The sequence below is a fragment of the Myxocyprinus asiaticus genome, chromosome 43 (genome assembly GCF_019703515.2).
Source record: "Myxocyprinus asiaticus isolate MX2 ecotype Aquarium Trade chromosome 43, UBuf_Myxa_2, whole genome shotgun sequence".
NCBI lineage: Eukaryota > Metazoa > Chordata > Actinopteri > Cypriniformes > Catostomidae > Myxocyprinus > Myxocyprinus asiaticus.
Genome location: NC_059386.1, coordinates 9,708,579 through 9,732,266, shown reverse-complemented (window position 1 = coordinate 9,732,266; position 23,688 = coordinate 9,708,579). Strand labels below are relative to the sequence as shown.

The 23,688-nt window shown below is 37.0% G+C and overlaps 2 protein-coding genes across 3 annotated transcripts in view; both read right to left on the bottom strand.

Moving 5' to 3' along the window:
- Positions 1–3,758: 3,758 nt before the first annotated feature.
- Positions 3,759–8,058, bottom strand: LOC127433893 (notch-regulated ankyrin repeat-containing protein A). 2 transcript variants are annotated; one of them, XM_051686207.1, is made up of 3 exons: positions 7,874–8,058; positions 7,125–7,254; positions 3,759–7,038 (listed from the first exon to the last, which is right to left on the bottom strand). In XM_051686207.1, exon 3 carries the CDS (start codon positions 6,714–6,716, stop codon positions 6,378–6,380), a length of 339 nt encoding a protein of 112 aa, XP_051542167.1. In that variant the 5' UTR covers positions 6,717–7,038; positions 7,125–7,254; positions 7,874–8,058; the 3' UTR covers positions 3,759–6,377. The 2 variants fall into 2 exon arrangements, with proteins under 2 accessions (XP_051542167.1, XP_051542166.1); XM_051686206.1 differs by having other exon boundaries at positions 7,125–8,058.
- Positions 8,059–9,421: 1,363 nt separating this feature from the next.
- LOC127433672 (exonuclease mut-7 homolog) overlaps positions 9,422–23,688 on the bottom strand; it is a 67,053-nt gene continuing 52,786 nt past the window's right edge. The window contains exons 19-20 of the mRNA XM_051685763.1: positions 14,653–14,719; positions 9,422–13,129 (exon numbers count right to left, since the gene is read on the bottom strand). Coding sequence (XP_051541723.1) covers positions 12,792–13,129; positions 14,653–14,719 — 405 coding nt within the window. The 3' untranslated portion in view covers positions 9,422–12,791. The remainder of the gene's footprint in view (positions 13,130–14,652; positions 14,720–23,688) is intronic.

Here is a 23,688-nt window from a genome sequence, read left to right as displayed (position 1 = left end):
GGCAGTAAGTCTTGTAACGCTGCTAAATCCATGATTTTATTATACTTGAATCATATATACGTCTTGTGGCTATACTTTATAAAGTGTGCATATTCATATTTATCTACTGGCCCCATTCACTGCCACTGTAAAAAGTTCAGCAGAGGGAAGTTTATCTACAAAGCTAGTATGCTAAATGAAAACATGTAAATCATTTATTATTGTATATTTTGTATATTATATTGTATTATTGATTATTTATTTTACTATTAATTTGATTTATATTTAATAATGTGATACTTCAAAACTGAATGCAATGTAGGTTTGAACATCCAACATAAATACCTAAAATTATATAAAAATTGTTACATCATTTTAAAGACTAATACTCATTTCTAGTGTTGGTTACTCAGTAATCCACTATAAATTACTAATTACTTCTTTAAAACTGTAATCGAATCACTTTACTGATTACTTCGTTAAAAAATAATCACATTACTAATTACTTTACTTTTAAGTTACTTTCAAAAACGCTTACAAATTTTTTTTTTCTTTAACGAATTCAAAATAATGTCTATATTTCCTTCTTGTTCATTGTCACATTCAAGACTTACAATGACTTGTTGAGGGGCTTACGCCCTTCAGCTGTCACAGAAACGCAGAGATGTACACAGATGTCCATATAAACATTATTCTAGTTTAGAAATGTGTAACCCAATTAATGTCCTTAAAAGTAATTCACTTAAATTGTAATCTGATTACTAGAATTTAAAATGCAATGTATTACACTATTTTTTGACTAAAAGGTGATTAGATTACACCCAACACTGCTCATTTCCACCAGCAGATAAGTGCATTTAATGGAGTACACTGTGTTTGAATGGAACTTTTCCTGATAATATTTGTGGTTGTGTCTGAACCATTGGAACAACCATTCATCTTGATTCCTTTCTGGCAGTAATGTTCCTCTTGCTCTGTGAATTTGCAACCATTTTAGGTTAACATGGCCGCAAACATGTTTTTCCATGCATGTGTATACTTGCACCAGGGCAAACAATCTTGAAGGCCTTTGAGAATGACATGCAAAAGTATGTGAAACTACTGACAAGAATCTGTCCATGCAGGAGAGGTAGTTTTTGATCTCTGGAACGCTATGGATTTGCACAGCTCTGAAGGTATGAAAAACGAAACATTCCTGTGCAGCTAACTACAAACAAAAAGCCCACTTCACAAACAAAAAGTGCACTAGAAGAGGAGCATGTTTTCTTCTCCTCTCTGAAGTACATTCACAAAATTCTTGTTCACATTGTTGGGTTCGCACCATCCCACCATCCCTCCCTCTTTAGCTGGTGGTGGGGGAAGGCTGGCGCGCAAAGCGACGGGACTCTGTTAAAATCATTTCAAAATTCCTGCGATGATGTGTGTCGGGACTGAGGCACATGAAGAATCTATTAGGGGGCCTCTCTATTGCACTCTGGGAAGGTGGCCAACTCAGCCGCCGGACAATGGAAATCCAGCTCAACAATAACATCCTGCCCGGGGGATGGAGGGGGGCATAGAGGGGGGTGGAAACAGAGAGGGATGCCATTGAGGTCACAGTCTTCTAGCGAGGGTTCTCTTTAAAAGCATGCAGTTAGTAGCTCTGTCTGCCTGCAGAAAACTCATTCAAAGCAGTTTCCTTGTGCTCTGTAAATGCAGTTTTTGGACGATACGGCTATGCACAGTGCAGCTTTTGGTTTATTGTAAATTTTAGAAATTAACAAGCTGGACATTCCACACTTTGCACAACTTGTAAATCAGGAACAGAAATCAGCAGGACATCCATTCGTGTTGTTTATAGTGATGACATTTGCCATATATCAGTGTCTTTTCATCTTTAGGCCATTTATGTCCCAGAGGTTGATTTACATCAAAACAAACTGATTTAAACTTTTATTTCTTTTTTAATTTTTTTTATATGTGACTCTCATTAAAACCAGATTGGGAAATGTTTCCCAGACCATCATCATAAAAAAAACAAAAGCAAAAAAAAAAAAACAATTGTGGTACTTTTATAATGCCGTGTCCCAGACCCAGACTTTCAATATTAAACTCTGAAAATGTATACATATGAAAACTATAACATGTTTTAACTATGATAATATAAACAAATAGTGAAAAAAACCATTTAATTATTTATTGTGTGAAAATTATTTCTATCAATTTTGCAAAAATGACAACTGTCCTACAGTTGTGTTCCACCACACCAAACAAATTTGCCCCTAATAACGTTTTTTTCAGAAGTTAGTTTGATGTTTGACGAAAACAAGATTATTTAAGGTAAATATAATTTATGAGAAGAATATTTTTATTGGACATTATTTCCAAGCTGCAATTTTGCCAAATTATGCAAAAAGTGTGAAAATATTATTTAATTGTGTGTAGTTAGGATACATAAAATATTAGCTATGAAATTAGCCATTTCAAGACAAAAGGGTCAGCCATTATTACTTTATAAAGCATTAAAAGTGTCATTTTCATCACTGAATTCTATTAAATACCAATAGAGAATTTGAGATGTGCTGGAAATGACACTGTGGTGTGAATTTTCATGACTTTGCAGAGTTTGTCAAAAAATGACTTGAACCTCCTCTGATGCAAGTACACTGAAAAAAAATTGGAGTGAGGTATACTTAAACAAAGTTAAGTAACATGGAATTAAACCACGCTTTTAAAAGTACACTAGTGTTTCAACACTTTTTTAAGATATTTAATCATGCACCACATGACACATGGAAGCCTTCCACGGGGAAGCTTAATGCATGATATGTAGTCTATTAGACAACATCACCTTGCTTCAATGGTGATAGAAACAAGATTCTGAGCTGTACACGCAGACCTCAAAACACGATGGCGGCAATAATCAACAGATAATTTTTGATCATGAACAGTTAATTCTGAGTAGAAAGTGAACTTCAGACTAAATAAAACAAGAAGTTACCAAACGAAACAATAAAATCAACTATAACAACGGTGTAAATCAACTTGCAAACAGTGAAATCATGCAAGCTCATTAATTATCCAATCCCAGTGCATGCTGGGAACTCCAGCTTTAAAAAGTTAAGTAAAATGTACTTATTTCATTTACCTGTGAAATGTACTCAAATTAGCAAATAAATATGACATATGACTATTGATACATAATAATGCATGTAAAGATAACAAACAATCATGAATAATATTAACTTATAAACTAGAGCATTCATTTTTACATGTTTGAATTGAGTACAAATGTAGAATTTAGGCTACTTAATATTCTCAAGTTCACACTTAAACTAACTTATTCAATGCAGAAAATATTCATCATTTCTGCTTTATTTACTTCACCACAAAATCATTTTTTCAGTGTACTGTTGAACATTTTAGTAGGCAACTTAATTAAACTAGTGAGAGTGTGAAAAATGTTTTAACAAGACTTTTCTTTCTAGATATCCACTGCGCTAAAAGTGCCCAAAGTTGAAGAAACACCTATTACGGTCTTGATTTAAAGGCATAATAATGATATTGTAACTTCTTGTGAGCTGCGCAGTGTTGTAACATAAAAGCCACACAAACACACAGGGAGGGGATCTGTCTTTAATACAAAGTTACCCACAACCCCCCAGCACTCTTTTATCCAGCATATGAAAGAAACAGGCCAAATGAATGACAAAAAGAAAGAGAGAGGTTGGCCCAGAGAGGAGAGGAGGCCCAAACCAGCCTAATTCTTGAAAGAGCGAGAAAGAAACGTTCACACTGAAGAAGGTTTAATGATTTCTTTACTGGCTTAAACGCACACACACATACAACAAAAAAATATTACAGCACTCATTTTCTCATCACGCATGAATCACAGTGTTACAAATGCTCAAAAAATAAAATACACACAAAAAACTGACATACACACAAAAAAAAGAAAAGCTAAAGAACATTCGCATCACTCATTAAACCTTTTTGTTCGCTGGAGACACAAGATGAAAAATCACTTTGTCCACAAACAAAACAAAAAAATAAATCAGCACTTTTGCTCATTCATATACACCTATCCAGTCATTTAACCCCCATGTCATAAATGTTATGACAAATGGTGGGGTAAAACAACTATACATCGTGCAATTTATTTTTGTTACAATGATCTTACCATCACAAGTATTATTCCCCTTTATTAACATCAGGAGGAGAGCGCTTCAAATAAGAAAGTGCTCCGAGATATCAGCGTCTATATATATATATATATATATATATATATATACATTTATAGCCTATATATGTATACACATACACCCGATCACAGAGATACAAACATCTTTGCAAACGTAATGTTATACAATGTAACATACACAAAAAGAGACAATATAACCTGGAGCTTTTTTATACAATAGTATTTTGTTGTGTTCCTTTTTTTCTATTTAGAAAAATAAAATGTCGACCTGAAGTCAACGAATTAACAACAGTCATCAGTGCAATATTTTCCACAAGAGTAAAAATATCAAGTTTAAGACAAGCGATGCATATTTGTTCTGCCTATACCATCAAGTAAGATGATCATGAGAATCACATCTGTTGCATCTCCAGGTGTAGGAGGAGTTGATAGTCCCTGGTTAAATGGTTGGAAACAGTTTAACCAGGAGTGAGTGAGGGGGGCTGGACACATAAGCACAATCACACACATGCTATACACCCGCTCAACTGCATTAGGCTTCTCACGAATGGACTTAATGATATTTGTCCTCATTCACTCACCGTTGGCCATTGTAACAAAAAAAAAAACAAAAAAAACGTACATAAAAGCAGCATTGAAACAAACATCAGGTGCCATGACTCTTAAAGGTAGCAGGCAGTTTTTGAACGAATCTGTCGATGTTTCCTGCACCAGAAGTCATAGTCTTCTTCTCAATAGTATAGTTCATATAGTCCTGCTCAGTAGTAACTTTTCATAAGCCTCGGCTCCTGCAGTTACCCGACCAGGCACTAGGGGTCGCTAAAGGCTCCACTTTTTATGTGCAACAAAACTCCCTGCATTTAATAGTCATGCGATGCATTTCGCTTTTTATAACGAATAATAGAAACAAAAATGGAAATGCAATATATATTAAGCGATTGGCTGAAAGAAAACGTTAAAATGTCTCAACCATGCCTGGCAAAGAACAAAAAATCACTATTTTTCGAATAACCAAACGATCTTAATTTTGGTTGTTGAGATAAATTGTCCCGAGTGAAGATTTGAAAAAAAACAAAAAAAAAAAACAGATAATGGCCAAAAATGAGGCCTAATCGATTATTTTCGCCCACTTAAAATGAGTGCTAGAGGGTAACTAGTTAATGAGAAGGCATGGAAAAAGAGAGCATATATCTGATATTGTCGAATACTTTCAAGTCGAGGTAGCTGATGCAGAGAACCAGAATAAAAGTAGAAGGTGACGTTTTTTTCCCGGGAAAACAACAACAACAACAAAAAAACGTTTTACACGTGGGGGGCCGTGTAATCTCCACACGGGACAGTTTAGCCTGTAATGAGTCCGAAGCAGCTTTAGGTCACCCTACATACTCTTACACTTAAAAATAAGCACAACATAATTTAAAATGCATCATCTCAATGTACCTTCATAAATAAAGAAACAAAAACAAACCCAGCCTGTATTCACAGTGATGACCAGGGTGTTAATTAAATTACTGAAAGAAGATTATAAAGTGTGTCCCAAATGTGACTTTCCTGATGTTTTGATACAACAACAAACAAAAAAAAAAAAAAAAAAAAAGAAAAGAAAAAGCGAAAGCAGCGGTTTTTAGTAACACGTTAACAATAGACATGGGTCGCACTGGCCTGAAAGCTAAGAAGCAATCTGCTAGGTGAAGGCAGAGCGCAATGCACTACTTTTACATTGAAACACGGTAAAGCTATGTGTACAGTACTTAAGAACAAGTCCGTTGTTATGTCGAGGACATATTTTAGCATTGCTCATCAACGCTGCCTCATGCCACGTGATTTGATTGATGAAACGACTTAAGTAAGGTTCGTATTAAAAAAAGACAGTGTTTAGCCAAAATAGAGGATGATGGCCTGGAGTTCACCTCTTTCCCTTTCAAATATTCCAGCATTCAGCCACAGCATCAAGTGCCATCTTGATTTCTCCAGCGGTTGCATCGGTGGACAGGTCAATAGGTCAAGCCCCTGGTAAAGCCACACAGTCCAGATCTGATGACTTCAACATTCAATCAAAAGCTATAGTACCAACGCACGTGAAAAACAATGTGCGTTTCAGTTTCTCATCGTGGATCTGTGCCGGATTTGACCGTGGAAAGAAGTAGCCCGACAAGGACCTCGTTTGGTTTCAGGTACAAGGGAACTTCGATCTTTCCGACGTGTGCTTTGACCCGGATCACCGCGCACCGGACGAGTACTTGGCCTTGGTGATGAGGTATAAGACGATGTCTTGATGTCCTCCGAAAGCGGCGATGTGTAACGCGCTCCAGCCCTCCCGGTTCGCCAGCCGAATATCGGCTCCGAATTTCACCAGCAGTTTGACCAGCTCCAGATTGCCGTCGATGACCGACTGATGCAGCGCCGTCTGTCCCTCGGGCCCGAAGGAATTGACGTTAAACTCGCAGTTGGTCATGTTCTGCAGCAGTGAATGGAGCTCTTTCGTGTTGCCTTTCTTCACCGCCTCCTGGAAGACTCTCTGAGGCGCCGAGCACGTCGATATATCCGCCTGGCTCATGATGCTTGAAGCTGTACTGGTCTAAAACCAGAGGCGCTCGAGACTAGAAATGAGGCGAGCGTATATCCAAAAAGGACAAATAAACGACACACTTGGTGTGTAAATGCAGTCAATGGCTAGTACATCCAAAGACCTAACAAGAGAAGTTCAAATGGGTCCCTCAGTAGCAGCAGCAGCAGGTTATGAAGTAATTGACTGTGTGAACGGCGGCGTCTCCGGTTAAGCGCATCCAGGGGCCGTTAGATTCGGTGATTTACCTCAGGAAATGCGGCTCACGCGTCCCCCTGTGGCTTTTTTTGTTTTGTTTTTTTGGCAAGGCTGACTGAAATAAACATAGGCGCTGTTTAAATGACTATTTTATGACATGTGAAATATTTGACATTAAACAAGTAACGATATTGTACTTACCTCCTGACGTATGGACGGGTAAAAGTGACTCAGAAACTCTGTCCGCTTGCCCGCTGTTGTGTGTGTCCGTAGCGCGGTCCCGGTGATTCTCTGCTCAGAACTGCGTTGCCCGGGGGATATTTTAGACGAACTATTTTGCATAACAAAACGTCTCTTTAGAATTAAGCCCTGTGGAATGGGAGGGGCTAGGCGAAGCTGATAGGCTGGGGGTTGGCTTGGGGGTGTGGCAAACCCGTGAAAGGGGCGTGGTTTACTACCCAAGCGTTTAACAGCGGCTATAAAACGGCTGCTTTATTACGCGTTGATATGGTTTTCTGTACACCAAATGCCCACAGTGCAAAAATATTGTTTATATAAACAACTTCACGAAGGACTGACATAAAATTCCAAGTTATGACTAGGAACTGGGATTGTAATTATTATTGTTCAGGGATAACAAGAATAAATCACGTTCTGATTTCCACCTATAAACCTAAACTACTCGGACTATGCAAGGAAAAGCTACTTTTACCCCAGATAATGGTGGTTTAATAAAAACTAAATTTATGTTACATATATACTGTACATGTTTGGTATTTTGCCATCATAAAAGCAAGCTACCCGATTTATTTGGAATATTCACTACTGTTTATGGAAAACATTGTTCTTTTATCATAAAATAAAAAGAGAGTCCTCTGATGTATTTGTTTTCAGATGGTACCCATTTCATCCTTAGCAGATAAAAGCAACATTTTCCAGATAGTTCCTACCTGTTCGCACCAAATGGCAATGACGTCTACTCTTCTTTATTGGTGTTTTTTGAAAGTAACACGAAACTGGATCATTAGACATTTAGGACTTGTGAAGCAGTCATTACAGATGTTTTAAGTAGTGACTGACTTCAATAACAAAGCCTGAGCGACTTCCTGTGCGCATCTACGGAGGTGTTTGTCGCCCGTTATTCCCTGCGTCGCGCATGCGCGCGTTTCAGCTTGCTCTGCGCATGCGCGAAGTAGGAAATTGAGTGACACACATAGCAGCTGCACCGTGGGAACCGGACGACTGCAATTTCTACGCAGCGCTCTCGCCTTTCTTCACACGCCGCAGTTTGGCGTGGAAAGCCACACACAAAGTGTACTGTTTGCTCCGTTTCTACAGAGGCTTTAAAAGATTTGATCTACTAAACTGTTCTGTTTCACTTTATAACCGCTTTGTGCGTCTGTATTGTAGTGCTTACTACACAGTAATAAAGTGACTCTTGCAAATGACTCAACTGTTGGAGGCATAAAACGCGTTATTAAAACAGTGCTAGTATTACAGTTTTGGATTTTTAGTTTAGTTTTTATTTCTATTTTATATCAACCTGTCATTTCAAATTATTTTTAGATTTGGTTAGGTTTCACAGTTTGTTAGTTTTAGTTTAGTTTTTAAAATTGCATATATATATATATATATATATATATATATATATATATATATATATATATATATATATATATGATAACTGCACGATTACCAAAAGTGTAAAGGGTCATTGAAGACCCTAAAAATGTAATAGTGTTTTGTTTTTGTTTTTTTTGCACTTATTCTATAAAATATATTTTTATTATCATTTCATATCTGTATAAGTTTGCTATCACAGGATACACAGTATATTTCTGATTTATTATAAGACAACAGAGTACTACATTCATACAAATGACTACAATATCACATTGATTTTCTGTGTGACTGGTGAATTATCAGTATTCCATTTGCGTTTACACATACATAATATTCATGCTATTTCTTATTCAAAGTGACGCTGATGTTTCAGTGATTGACTTGATTTACATTTGACATTGCTATTTGATGATGAAACAACATGGAAATGTAACATTTGAACAGTATGATATGACTATTGTCATTTAGGTGTACTACTGTAATTACCTTCTATTTAGACTCAAAAAGTGCCTGAGAAAACATATGTGTATCTTATATGTATCTTATGTGCTACGTGCAGCTCAATATGTGTTTGACAGCCAGTTGCATCTCATGAAACTTCAGACTATGTCCACATTAATCCAGATATACTTGAAAATGGCAAATGGTAATCCCCCAATAATCAAAACAAGCAAGTACGATATGTACTTGGAGGATACTGTATGTGATGTATTTATCATATTTCTAATATATTTGTGTGTGTGTGTGTGTGTGAACAGTCTCTCTCTCTCTCTCTCTCTCTCTCTCTCTCAGTTCAATTCAACTTCGATAAAAGTACTTTACTGGCATCATTGTGTTTACATACAATATCACCAAAGCATTAATTCACAAAACAATTACTGAAAAGAAAATTAAATATGATAGTATTAAAACAGGACAGAATAACAGTAAACAAAGATTACAGTAAGGTGCCAAGCAATGAATAAAAAGAAAAACTTTTCTCCAACTATCACAAACAGACAACACTTGTAATCCTGATGTAGTCTATCTTTTGTAATTCAGAATGAATAGTTACTCACACTGGCACAGACATAGGCCTAGTGCACACAAAGCATTCTCGCTGGATGGTAGGGTTTTATTACCACACTCTGCAGCAGCCTAAGTTTAAATCTGTAAGTTGAAGTTCAAGTGCTTTCATGATCGTTTCTCTCCTGTGTGGCAGGGGATGAAACGAAACACAATGTCTTCTGAACCACAAGTAGGCCTAACATATGACACATCACCAGTTGAAACACGTATTAGTACAAATAACAACAGAACACTCCACAGAAAAACAATACAGACCATCAGGGCCGTAACTAGTGGGGTGAAAGGTGGTAACGATTCTAGGGGCCCAAAGGTCCAGGGGGCCCCACAACAAATTCTAAACTGTATTTTTTAATAGGAAAGGGGCCCAGAGCAATATACAGTCATGGGGCATTTTGTAGACCCATTTGTGATAGATATACAGGAGTATGTAATGTTTCGCGAAACACATTTAAGGGTTAAGAGGCTACACATCTGTCCAATGAAATGTAATGTTTTTGTAAAGTTCAAACGATAAATGATGTGACCTATCTATGAAAAATAGCCATGCTATACCAACTCCCAGTCATCTTAACATTAAAAATGGAAAAATTTCAGCTTGGCTCACAAAGAGGAGTTCACTAATCCTTGGTTGTTAACATTCTTTTTGTACATGGAACTTATCCCACTGAAAAATAAACCAAGAGGAGCCAGACTTCACACGTACAAACACTGGGTTCACATGTGGAAGTAATAACTTGTCCACATTATTAATTATTTGTAGTAACTTATCCCAACATATACCCTTCTTCATATATCCTAAAGGGGGCATGTGCAAATACTGAGTTTCAGGCATGTGTTTTTAGTCGTACCAGCAGGGCCGTAGCTAGTGGGGTGAAAGGTGGTAACAATTCAACGGGCCCAAAGGTACATGGGGTCCCACAAAAGATTCTAAACTGTATTTTTTAATAGGAAAGGGGCCCAGAGCAATATACAGTCAGGGGGCCCAGATTACCCTGCTACGGCCCTGCGTACCAGATTTCAATATGCTCAAAAGTATATTTCAACTGGAAGCTGCTTTTTTCCCCCTGAGCAAAATTTGTTGAGAAAATGCGAGCCTCTCTCAGTGGCAAGTAATCTCCATTAGTAGCAAATTTGCAGGTTTTCTGGTACTTGGTATGCTCCATCTTATTAAAAAAGACTTACCTGCAGTGGCCCCAAAAAGTGTTTGAAAACTGAAGCCACGCTTAAAAAATGTCATTGCACCAGAAAACAAAATATCAAACTAAGGGTATTTATTTTGGAGAACAATGGTGCAAAGACTCTTTCAAGCAAGTTTGGTAGGATTAGAATGATAAAAAATGTGTCTGTTATCAAACATTAATGGAACATGTCAATAGTAAATGAGATTAACTTCCACAGTGGTTTCTGTGCTAAAACACCTGTGAACTTGAGGGAAACGAACTTCATACATCCATTAAAAATCACAATGAGACTTGTTGGTTAGAAGTAGGTGCAGATAGTTCAGAATTTGTTATTTGCAGAGGGCACATGGTTTAATATTTTGTTATTTATGCAATAAAACTCATTCATAGTCAAGTGTGGTTTTAGTGTTTCAATGCTTTGTGGGACTAAAGTATACATGAGATGGTCAACTGCATTTATTAATATATACATTTATATATACAATATACATTTTGAATATACATTTCAACAAGTTTTACATTTTATTTTTCTTATTTATGTCGCAAGTAGTCAATACAAATCGAGCCTAAATGGGAATCTTAAATAACACCATTTAAGTCGACATCAAAGCGATAAGTTATAAAGGGGACATCAGAAAGATGCTAATTGAGGCAAAGCTGAGATTAGCCTGAAGGTCATATGCTCAGTGTCATATGTACAGTACTGAACAGGAATGCATCATTCCACCAAGTCCCATTTATCTGAAACCTAACACAGTGAGAGAAAGAGCTATGCGGAGGCAAGCTAAAAACTCCTCCCAGTGTCAGCAAGTGCAAAGACATGTTATTAAATATTAATACGTGAAGGCTCAAAAGTCGATCTCTATGTGGAAATACTTTTCAGGTTAAACCTGTTGTGTTTAAGCCTCTACAAACCATGCAGTGTTCAGATATAAAAGTTATTTTTAAATATTTGCAGTTTCATTGCGGTGAAGAGGTAGCTCTTCAAAGATCAGCCAAGCCTGCCCCTGTGCAAGGTTCTTGGCGCTTGAGCCAGACAGTTGAGCGTGGGGGGAGAGAGCCGGCAGAGGCCCCTGAGTCACGGGCTGGGGAAACTGCGGGGCTAGTGTGACGTCTCAATAGAGGGAGGGACTTCTGGGCCCGATTCAGCCCCAGTACCACGTGTTCAAGGAGCGTGGGAAAGAGGCAAGCTTTTCTTCCCAGCAAAGAAAAAGCAAGTATCGAATAACAGAAGTGCAGAAGAGCCGGGGCGGTCTGAACAGGGCAAACTAGAGCTCCGACTGCAAGCAGACAAGATTATCTCCAGCAAATGCAAACACGCAGAGCTACAGTTACAGTGAACACTTTGATATTTATATTCAGGGAGCACACATTTAAAAGGAGACACAGATGTAGGATGCTCTGTTTTATTGGACTTGGGAGGGCAGTGGGAAGGACTGTATGTGGCCCATCCTGTTATGAACGTCCTCAAAAACTTGGAAGGAAAACAGGGACTGAGACATTTGTTTTTAGTTTTGACAGATTTACAAATGGAGATATGACTTAAAGACTAAACATAAACAATGGTCAATGCTGAAAACATTCAAGCAAACAGAACTTTTTGGGGAGATTAAGAGATAACTGCAAGATCTAAAATAGATTTTAACAAGTTTTATAAAACAATGTTGGGTTGAACAAGACCCGATGTTTTAAAACATTTGAAATGTAACATTTCTTGTGTCATGTTGGAAACCCCCCCAATGTAAATCATGTTTAAAATCACAATCTTTTCATAAAATGTAACTAAAACTCTTTTTTTAAACAATATTTTATGAAAAACTTCAGCATAAAGTGCATACATTTATTGTGTAAAAAAATTTGTTATATACTTTATAGCGCAAAAAACAAGATTAAACTGTCAAATATTATGCCACAATGTAGCAAATACAAATACATCCATTAAAATAATAATTAAAAAAAACATCTGAAGTGTAGATCTAAATTTTGAAAAAACATCTTATGCTATTGTAGCCACGTCATCACTAACATGCAAGACCTCTTGAAACTGCGACAGCACCCGGTCAAAGTGGGTTCCCTCCCAGAACACCTTTCCGCAGCCAGTGCAGACAAAGTACACTGGAATCCGGGGAACGAGGCCTGGCGGCACAGTCTCCAGTTGAACTTTGGCTCCGCTGGGGAATCTGAAGGTCTGGGGGTTCAGGGTAGTTTGTGGGGCCCAGCGGCAGTGAGGGCTGAATTCTGGGCCCTCTGGAGGCCTCCAGCTATTGTAATCTGCTTGTGTCTCTTCTTGTAGTTCGCAGTCCTCCTGCTTGGGTACGATGTCCTGACGAAGACCTTTTTAAGATGACAAATAAAGTAACTGAGCTCAAACACACTTTGTGGTATATCTTATGATGGAAGGAGCCTAAACTGATGCTACTGACAAAAAACAAGGATTAGGGTTGGGAACAAAGAACCGGTTGAATCAAAAAAAAATTCTACAACCCTATGATTTTAACTTAACTTTAACTTAACACCATATTGAAATCCTCTGACTGTGTTTCCTGCTGTGCTATTCAGCCACAGCGCTGACTCTCTAATGAATCTATAGCGCAAAACATACAGTGTGACCAGTATAGTCTGATTCCCAAATGACTCTTTTGAGCCGTTCTTTTGAATCTACAGCGCGAAACACAGAACACAACCAGTGTAATCCATTTCCTTAATGAATTACTCATATGAGCCCATTCTTTTGAATCTACAGCGCAAAACATACAGCACAACTGCAACCATTGAAATCTGTTTCCTGAACGAATGACTCTTATGAGCCAGTTCTTTTGAATCTACAGCGCAACCAGTGTAGCGCGATTCCTGAACGAATGACTATTAAGAGCCGGTTCTTTTGAATCTACAGCATGACCAATGTTGCACGAATCCCTAACGAATGACTTTTATGAGCCAGTTCTTTTGAATCTACAGCATTAAACACACAGGGTGACCTGAGTAGTCCAAATCCCAAACAAATGACTCTTATGAGCCATTTCTTTTGAATCTACAGCATTAAACACACAGGGCGACCTGTGTAGTCCAAATCCCGAACAAATGACTCTTATGAGCCGGTTCTTTTGAGTCTACAGTGCAATATATACAGCGCGACCAGTGTAGTCCGATTCCTGAATGAATGACTCTTATTAGCCGGTTCTTCTGAATCTACAGCATGACCAATGTTGCACGAATCCCTAACGAATGACTCTCATGAGCCAGTTCTTTTGAATCTACAGCATTAAACACACAGGGCGACCCGTGTAGTCCAAATCCCGAACAAATGACTCTTATGAGTCTATTCTTTTGAATCTACAGAGCGAGCGACCAATGTTACACTATTCCAGAACCAATAACTTACATGAGCCAGTTCTTTTGAATCTACAGTGCAACCTATGTAGTCCGATTCCTGAACAAATTACTCTTATGTGTCTATTTATTTAATCTACAGAGCGACCAATGTTGCGCGAATTCCTAACGAATGACTCTTTTGAGCCAGTTCTTTTGAATCTACAGCTTTAAACACACAGCGTGACCAGTGTAATGCAGTTCATGTCTTATAAAATTGCAAATTTCAAAATATTTCTTCCTGAAAGTAAGAATCGTTAATGGAACCGTTAAGGACTCTGAATTATTAAGAGGAATCACAATTGGAACCAGTATGGTAAAATTCCTTACCTACATACTGTAAATACTAAATGTTAATAATTTAATAGAAAATCAAAAAGTAGTGGCAGAGATTATAAATGTTTATGGTAATATCTGTAAATGTACTAAACGTACTAGACTTCCATGTATGTCATATTGAAAACAGGTAACAAATGGCAAACAATTACCTCTTTCTTTCATCATGCGCATCATATCCTCTCTCTGCAACTTGAAGTATTCATTACAATTGCAAGCCTTGAAAGAGGTGTCAGAAAAAACACATTTCTTTGTAATAAACCATTATGACATTATGTTCATCAAATCACCAACAAGATGCTAAATCAAGTGTTAATGATAATTATATGTGAAGTGGAGTAAAATACAGGAAGTATATTGGTAGTTGACAGATGTCCATGGACAAGATTTTTTTAGGGTCAAATTTATATGAATGTGGGGCCTGGCTAGCTCAGTGAGCTAAGACGCTGACTACCATCCCTGGAGTCGTGAGTTCTGAGGCAACTGAGATTCGTCCTCCGCCACCCAGATAGAGGCGAGTTACTGCACCATCAAGAGGAACTAGAGAGTACTGGGAATTGGAGATGCCAAATTGGGGGTAAAAAAGGATAAAAAAAAAAATAATACAATTATATGAACATGTAAGGGAAAGTGTTTTTCACAATTTTTCATTACCTTTTTGCCTTCACTGTGACAAATGGATTTTTATAAGTACAAATATCCATGTAGTCTCTAAATAAATATGAGGTCATAAAATGCATGCAGCATGGTAATAAAAATAGTTTTCGATGGAGTATATATATATATACAGTAGCACATCACAAAGCAGGATATGAAAACTTTCCCAAAAGTATTTCATCTCAACTATTATATACACTGTTTGGTATCAGTACATAACTGTACCAAACTGTATCCCTGGCTTTTATGTCTGCCTGTGGTAGACTTTTCTTCAAATGCTTTGTTAAGTCCCATTACACCCTCACAAACACACACAAACACTGTTAGAGCTCGGCTGCAGTGACGCAGGTTAGGTGTGAGGTTAGAAGTTTGTGTCACTTCTCATGAATCACACCTCAGTGTGGCTTCTGTCTCATCCTCAGTGAAGAACTGATTCCCACCCTTTTCAAACAACATATGGGCACTAAAAGCCTTGTCACTAAACTCTCAGTTTCCACCTCAGCAACACAAACCTGACTGGGACATTTTAAATGGGGCACCTTAATAGGACATACGACCAGTTATTAAATCCAAGGATTCACTTAATTTTTCCACTGCACTGTGAATGTTTAATGGGATGTGTTCAATAAAGACATGAAAGATTATAATTGTTTGTGTGTTGTTAGCTTAAGAACATTGTGTTTGTCTATACTTGTGACTTTGATGATATATATATATATATATATATTGATTTTGGATTAAAATAGGACAAGGACATTTTCTTGACAGGTTTCGTAAGAATCACCTATATGTGCTTTTAAACCTTGCAGAATGACTTTTCCATAGACTTTCATTGTAACTGCATTACTCTAAACCTGTTATTTGTTGACAGAGCTTAAAGGAATATTATAAATTAAGCTCAATCAACAGCATTTGTGGCATGATGTTGATTACACATAAAATGATTTTGACTAGTCCAGTGTTTACTTAAAAGACAACATTATACGTGTTAACATGACACTAGTGTGATCAAATAATTTACTACCATATCACTGTAAACATATATATACAATATTACAACTTTGTTGCCATGACAACGCAACAGCCGTAAACCCTGTAAGCGATTTTATCACACTAAAATCATGTAGAACAGAGATTATAATAACACTAGATTCATGTTAACATGTATAACATTTAAATGTTGTGGCTATACTTTTGAAACTGAGTTTTTTTATCGTTTACAGATTGGCCCCATTCACTTCCATTGTAAGTGCCTTAACCTCCTGAGACCCGAGCTTGACTGCTGTGTGTGTTTTCCATTTCCCTTTTTGATTTTTTAACTAGTAGCACCTAATAAACAAAAAACAAAAAAATAAAAATTCTAGAGTTTTCCTAAAAATCAACGTCCTCATATGTGGACAGCGAGACTACATTGTGAAATTTTAAAAACCAAGTTATAGAAAATAAGATTTTTTTCATCAAATTGTTTATGTTAACAGGAGTGTTGGTTATTCATGTTTTCGATACGTTACAGACATTAGATCAGAAATTAGCATAGTTTTGTAATGGCCAGCATCAACCAATCACTGCCAACCATGTTAAAATAAAATGATACATTATAAATTCTGAATCTATGTACTGATTACCATTGTCCCATATCTGCTAAACATGTTGAGTGGTCCAAACATCATCTGCAGCCTGAAACTGAACTTTTGATCAGATGTTAGGAGTGAATGCACTTAGCTGCACAGAAAGCTATAGGATGCTCCCTCGCTCCCTATTTAGTGAATAACTTAACCTCCAGTGTGCTGTCTGTCTGCACTGGTTTCAGAACAGTTCGAAATGCACCTTATTTTTATCCTAACCACATATAAACCTCTGAAAGCAACATTTTTCAGCTTTTAGATAAACCCATTGATTCTCAATGTGAAAATTAACAGTATAGGAATGCATTTACTAATGTTAATGAATAGAACTGTACTGTACAGTGATTACAAAATAAAATATTACAAAATGTATATTAAAATGAAGTGAAATGACCCACAGATGTGTTAATGTTGAAAGTTATTCAAAATAAAAATAAAAAATTCGACTTTTGAGGAAATGCGATGCCAGTGTCCATATATGTAGACATCATGTTTATCAGTGCGCTGACATGCGAAAGATGATCAGGTTTTTTAAAGCGGCAAATCAAATGAAACTAGAGATGCTACTCTTTACACCCAAACAGTTTTCAATGAAAAAACGTAGAGATTTATTACCAGAGGCACTTTTGTTGTCTCTGTGCCCATAGGAGTGCTTAATTGAAATCAACGTCATGTTGTTGTGTCACGTGACTCGGTGCGCCAGAAGTTTAACCCTTAAATGACAGTCTAGAGTCTTGTGAACAGTATTCAGTCAGTTTTTATTCATTTAAATTATGCCCTGCGTATAGCGAAGCCAAAATACAACGTCCACGTCAGAAGGCTGCCGGTTCAATCCCCACAGCCACCACCATTGTGTCCTTGAGCAAGGCACTTAACTCCAGGTTGCTCCAGGGGGATTGTCCCTGTAATAAGTACACTGTAAGTCGCTTTGGATAAAAGCGTCTGCCAAATGCATAAATGTAAATGTAAAGTATACTTCGGTTTTGACGTGAACGCTTAGCGTCTGCGTACAGTCAAATGCAAGCCTGTCAAAGTATACTTAATTTGACTGTGCACTTGGCACATGCACGCTACGACTGCTATGAGATACTGCACTATTTCTCCTCAGGATTTTAGACACATATAGGTGTCTTTATATTCATACTCGAGTTATACAAATGCAGGTATCTCCAGACCTCCTCACACACGCGTTCTTGATGGGCACATCCACTGTTGTTGTTTCCACATTCGTTTCGTAATATTTAGCAGTGATTAAATCTTCTTCTAGTGCTTCTTCGTGACCGCAAAGGCTCAAATGTGAGTGTTGCCACCTTGTGGACCCACTGATTAGTGCAAATAATTCCAGGTGCATACGCATTATGCACGTTCACACTGTAAAAAAATTGGGTCCTGTCCGAAGCATACTTTGGGCTTTACTGTAACAAAATAATAGTTTTTCTGTCGTAGTCAACATTATGCTCAAATGCTGTCCATTAAGCTTAACTTGTATTGGATCTGGAATTTTTCTTTAACTTGTTTTAGTACCAAGAACCAAGTTTTTGATTATTCAAATATATCATTTTATTTAATAATATACCACAAATTGTCTTTTCAAAACTGAAATTATCAAGGTTCATAAATGTCTTCATGAAAACTGGATTTACTTTTAGTCTGAAAAGTATTTAGTCTGAACACTCATAAGGTGTTGTGAAAAGAGAGACGTGTATGTGTGTGTGTGTATATGTGTGTGACAGACACAGGTGCCCTTTTCAACCCCTGACTGCTCACTCTCACACTCACTCCATTCCACCTTAAGAGATCCCTTCCCACACACTACAACTATTTACCCAGCTCCTGAGTTTCCCATGCAAGAACAAGTTTAAACCTGCTTGGCAAACCCTCAGACTCATCCATGCACTACTGCAACTCTTTCTCCATCTGTGTTTGCCTCCAAAACCACATACGCAAGCTTTCACTCTTGAAGGTACACAAACATGAGAGAGAGAGACAGAGAGGCGTGACTAGACCGAACCCGATGGCAAATATGTCAATGTTATGTGTATGAAGCAAGTGTTGTTGTTATTGCAACAACGGCTATGAAATGTCTCTTGATTGCCAGACACTTTTAAATGTACATAGTTGACTTTGATGTGCTGGCACATTAGAGCCGGCTTTTCTCTTGTTTAGAAGCCATTTTTGATTCTGAAAATTTACACAAAATTGTGAACATACTGTAATTAGTGGTGTTTAATAAGGCAAGCATTACTGTTACTATTGCTCAAACATAGGTATAGTGTATTAAACTTTAGTGTATTACACCGTGTCCAGTGTTAATCTTGTCAACGAAATTACTGACAAAATGTTCATTGACGAAGGGTTTTTTTTGTAATTATTTTGTCAACGATAATGAAGATGAGACAAAAAATATGCATCATGATGATAATCAGAAGTTTTTCGGTAAAACATACTGTTGACAAAAATTCGATGAGAAAAAAAAAACAATACTACAAGATATTAACAAGGCTTTTTTTTTTTTTTAAGAAAGAAAAGTCTAGAAAGAATTGATGCAAATAATGTCGGGGATTTCCCATTTTAAGCTAAAAGAGCAGATCACCTGTACAATGAACTTTACTAAAAAAAAGTCATTGCCCTTAATTGAATTTGAGAAAGTTTTTACAAGCAATTTAATTTCTTTAATTTAAATTAAAGCTGTTTCATTCAGCCGACATAATTTACTTGGATTAGATGTACTATCAATGTACTATAGTAGTTTTAACTCAACTTCATTAGGTTCATCAAACTCAATTTACTAATGTTTAATTTAAATAATTTTCTTATGTTGGTCCAACTTAATTCATTTTTGTAATCATTAGTATAAGCCAAGTGAGCAAGTGTAAGGACAGTGAAACTGTTGCACTGTCAATTTGATAGCAACTGCTTACAGAGCTAAGCATTACTCAAATTAATTATCAATTAAAAGTAAAAGTCTATGCTTAACCTACAAGTGCCAATCTTCACAATAACAGTAACCCCATAAACTCCAGCATAACAGACACTCTTTATAATACGAATATAACAGAACATTAAACATTAACAAATATTTCTCATATTCTTATCTTGCTCAAAAATGCATAAAATAACAATACATTTCAACATTCATCCACTCCGCTGCAAAACATGCTGGAAAATGGAAATCCCCTGCCCAGTTTCATCAATGCTACAGTATTCATGTAGTCCAAACTCAAATGGATTAAGTAAACTTAAATTAGGTCAATTTAACTGGATAGAACGCAGTGAAATCAAGTTGTGACTAAATGTTTTTTGACAGGTTAATTACCTCACTAAAACACATCCTATATACTGTATGTGAGATTAATCAGCTGCATCCACAAAATAAATGTAATATTACAACTTACAACTTAGGCACTTGTGAAAAATGTTGCATAGTGAGGATGTCTTCAGAAATAATGACATAAATTGATTTCATTTATCACTTAATGTCATACAAAGTCCAGTAAACATAAAAAAAGCTAAATCAATATTATTCTCCTAGGTACACCTGGACACAGTTTTTATTAGTTGTTGGCTGATAGGATGTTCCAAGCTTCTTGGAGAATTCACCACATTTCTTCTATCTATTTAGGCTGTCTCAATTGCTTCTGTCTCTTTATGTAATCCCAAACTGACACGATGTTCAGAGGGGGGATTTGTGGGGGCCATGACATCTGTTGCAGGGCTCCCTGTTCTTCTATTCTAATCTTTTCTATTTGCAAAAGTAATGTTTGGAAGTGTAACATTTATATTTCCTACTGACACACTAAAACTGAAGATATAAATAACCATCTTAAGAAAAATGCTTTTGTGAAACATCTTATGTGCCTAAGACTTTTGCACAGTACTGTAGATCTGGACAGAAAATGAAGCAAATTAACAGATGAACTCGAACTAAATTACATGCTAGTCAGAATGTGTAACTTGTGCTTTCAATATGCCGTTTCCTTAAAAATGTGCCACACACAGTATTCTAACCTGTCTAAACATAAGGAATTCACAACAGAATAGCTTCTAAAAATGAGCTAATACTTCACTATTTTCATTATTCGCTACTATTTCAGAAGCTCAGGTTTTCATGAAAGTTTTCCCATGTTGTTTAATTTTACATATTAATAAGTTTGATACATGTTTAAATAATTGTGTGTAGTTTATATTTTTCCAAAATATTTGAATATTTGGTTAAAGTTTGGTCTGTTACAAATTGATAATTGTTTTCTTATTTTGCATTTTATCGTTACTACAATATGTTCTCTCAACTAAAATAAATGAATATAACATGATGAAATATTGATTAAAATGAAGACATTTTAGTCAAAAAAATAAAAAAATAAATAAATAAAAAACTGTGTGTAAATGAACACTGTCCTAAGTTATTTTCTGTCCACATTTAAATGCAAATTCAGTGCAACGCTGCACAATCACAGCCAATCAGAATAAATTTGCTGTTAATATACAGCTATGCAGCACTTGCTGCTTTATTGCATTGCACCTGATTAGGTCACAGAGTCAAGGCTAGGGTATACTTAATTTTTCCGCATGCGGAACAATTCGAGCACTCTGGCCTTTCAAAGTATACTTTTTTTGGTCGCAAGCGCATAAGGTTGCATTCGACATATGTGCACTACAACTGCTTTGTGTTTTGTGGTACAGTCAAAGCCAGACGCATATGCACATGACACAGATGTGGACTGTCCCAATGTCTACAAAAGCTAGGCTGTTCACTGAGAGTCTGCAAGTACTGTGCTGATGATGAAATGTGAGTGAGGCCAACATAACCTAAACTCCAACAAGCTAAAAACACGTCCAATTAGAGAGACATGCTAGAGAGAAGACAGAAAGGACAGATAGAGCTCCCACAAAAGGGAGCTGGGGGAGGGGAATGGAGGGAAAATATTCATTTCGACTGGCACAGACTCCCTCTCTCTCTCTCACTGCTGCTCCCATGGGAAAATCCTGGACTGCATACAGGCAGCAGGCTTGTGCTGTGGCTGGGTCACATGACCGAGCTGTTGACCAATGAGGGAAGTGTGCTATGATTCAAACTAAAGCAGAGGCAGGTAAGCGTGAGAACAAGAGTAGGGTTCAGATTCCTGCCCTGTCGGCAATGCAAACCTCAGTCTTTGACACGTGTTGCAAGATTGGGCGGCCAAAAACAAGATCACAGCAGTCTTGAGAGAGAAAAATATTTTGCACATGTGGGAAAATAAATATTAACTAACCTCACTCTTAAAGGAATATTCCTGGTTCGATACAAGTTAAGCTCAATCGATAGGATTTGTGGCATAATGCTGATTACCAAACTTTTTTTTTGACATCCCTCCTTTTTTTTTTAAAAAAGAAGCAAAAATCGAGGTTACAGTTTGGCACTTGCAAAAGAAGTGAATGGGGCCAATTTTTGGAGGGTTTAAAGGCAAAAATGCGAAGCTTATGATTTTATAAAACCACTTACATTACATATAAAAGCAAAATAGTTTTTAAATTAATACTATTTCTATTCATATGTACATTTTAGTTTATTTTTAGTTAATTTCACCAATGGTTTGGATAGTTACAGCTTAGTTTTAACATTGTTTTTATATATTTTCGTTTCATTTGTCATAATTATAGGCAAGAGAACAGAACATTGCCAGAGTTTCAATTAACATTTAAAATAAGAAGTGCTTTTGTATTTAAACAGGAATCACAATCGTGTGAAACAGTTAATCAGCTCAATTTATCTGCCAATTATTGAATACGATTCAGTTTATTTCAGTTTGCGAAATCGTTTTGCTTATGTGCAAACAATGAACCGGTAAAAAAAAAAAAAAAAAAAAAAACACGAGTTACTGATATTATTGAGTCCTTTTGTGGCATTTTAAGTAAAAATATAGCAAATAAGCCAAATATCGATAAAAATTGTATTATCTGCTCTATTTAAAATGGTATTGCCTCCTTAAATAGTTCAAATTTAACTACTTTTTTGTAGCATGTGGTGTAGCTAACTACTTTATCAAAAAGGAAGCTTGACTGCAGTTTAACTACGTTTATGAGTAGCTTGTGAAGCTACAGTTTCCTAGTAGTTTCCCCAACACTAGTATATGATAATAACCCTGAACAGAACCTAAGGAACCTCAAAAGACATTGAGAAGAAAACCAAAAGTTCAGTTCTCCTTAGAGGTAATAAGATGCGAGACTGCTCATTTACTTGAGGCATTAGTAGAAAGCTCATCAGCGTTGACCTCTCTCTCTCCCGTGACCTTGCCTTGAGGTGGTTTAGATAAGCATTGTTGGTGGTGCTAATTGTCCATTCATTGCCCAGAAAGCTGAATCTGACCACTCTTTACAGTTAGACAGGACACAGTCAACATGCCAACTGTTCCGACACTTCTCTCTTTTTCTAATAACATACATGTGTGCAGAAAAGACTTCCCTGTTGGTCTTGGAACAACTCACACCCAGAAAGCTTCTTGGCAGCGTTGGACAAGGGGGGCTGGTTAGGAACTGGAGCTCTGCAGAGAACCAACGGAGCTCGGGAATAATGGCCAGTAAGGAGACTCTTTGTGTGGGCTTTAGCTGCAGGGCTCAGGGGGGCACCGGGGGTTTTGTGTGGTAGCTTGGCCTCTGTGAAGCTAGCCTTTCCACCCACCCTATTGATACTTGCCCCCTTCTCAGAGCTGAGCTCTTTAGCACTGCCCAAATAGGGGGATAATAGCCCCACTACGAGCCCTGAAACCAAGAATAGTTCATAGCTCTTTCTTTTTTCTCGCTCTTCATCTCAGGCGGTCAGATCAATGACTCTAACACACTTCCAGAAACAAATACCCTTAAGGATGTCACAGGGGAATTTGGAGTTTAGATGAGAGTTAGAACTAGGGCTGGGCGATATATCATATA

Excerpts from the sequence above, each read along its gene's own strand:
- LOC127433893 (XM_051686206.1), bottom strand. The coding sequence starts at position 6,716 with ATGAGCCAGGCGGATATATCGACGTGCTCGGCGCCTCAGAGAGTCTTC.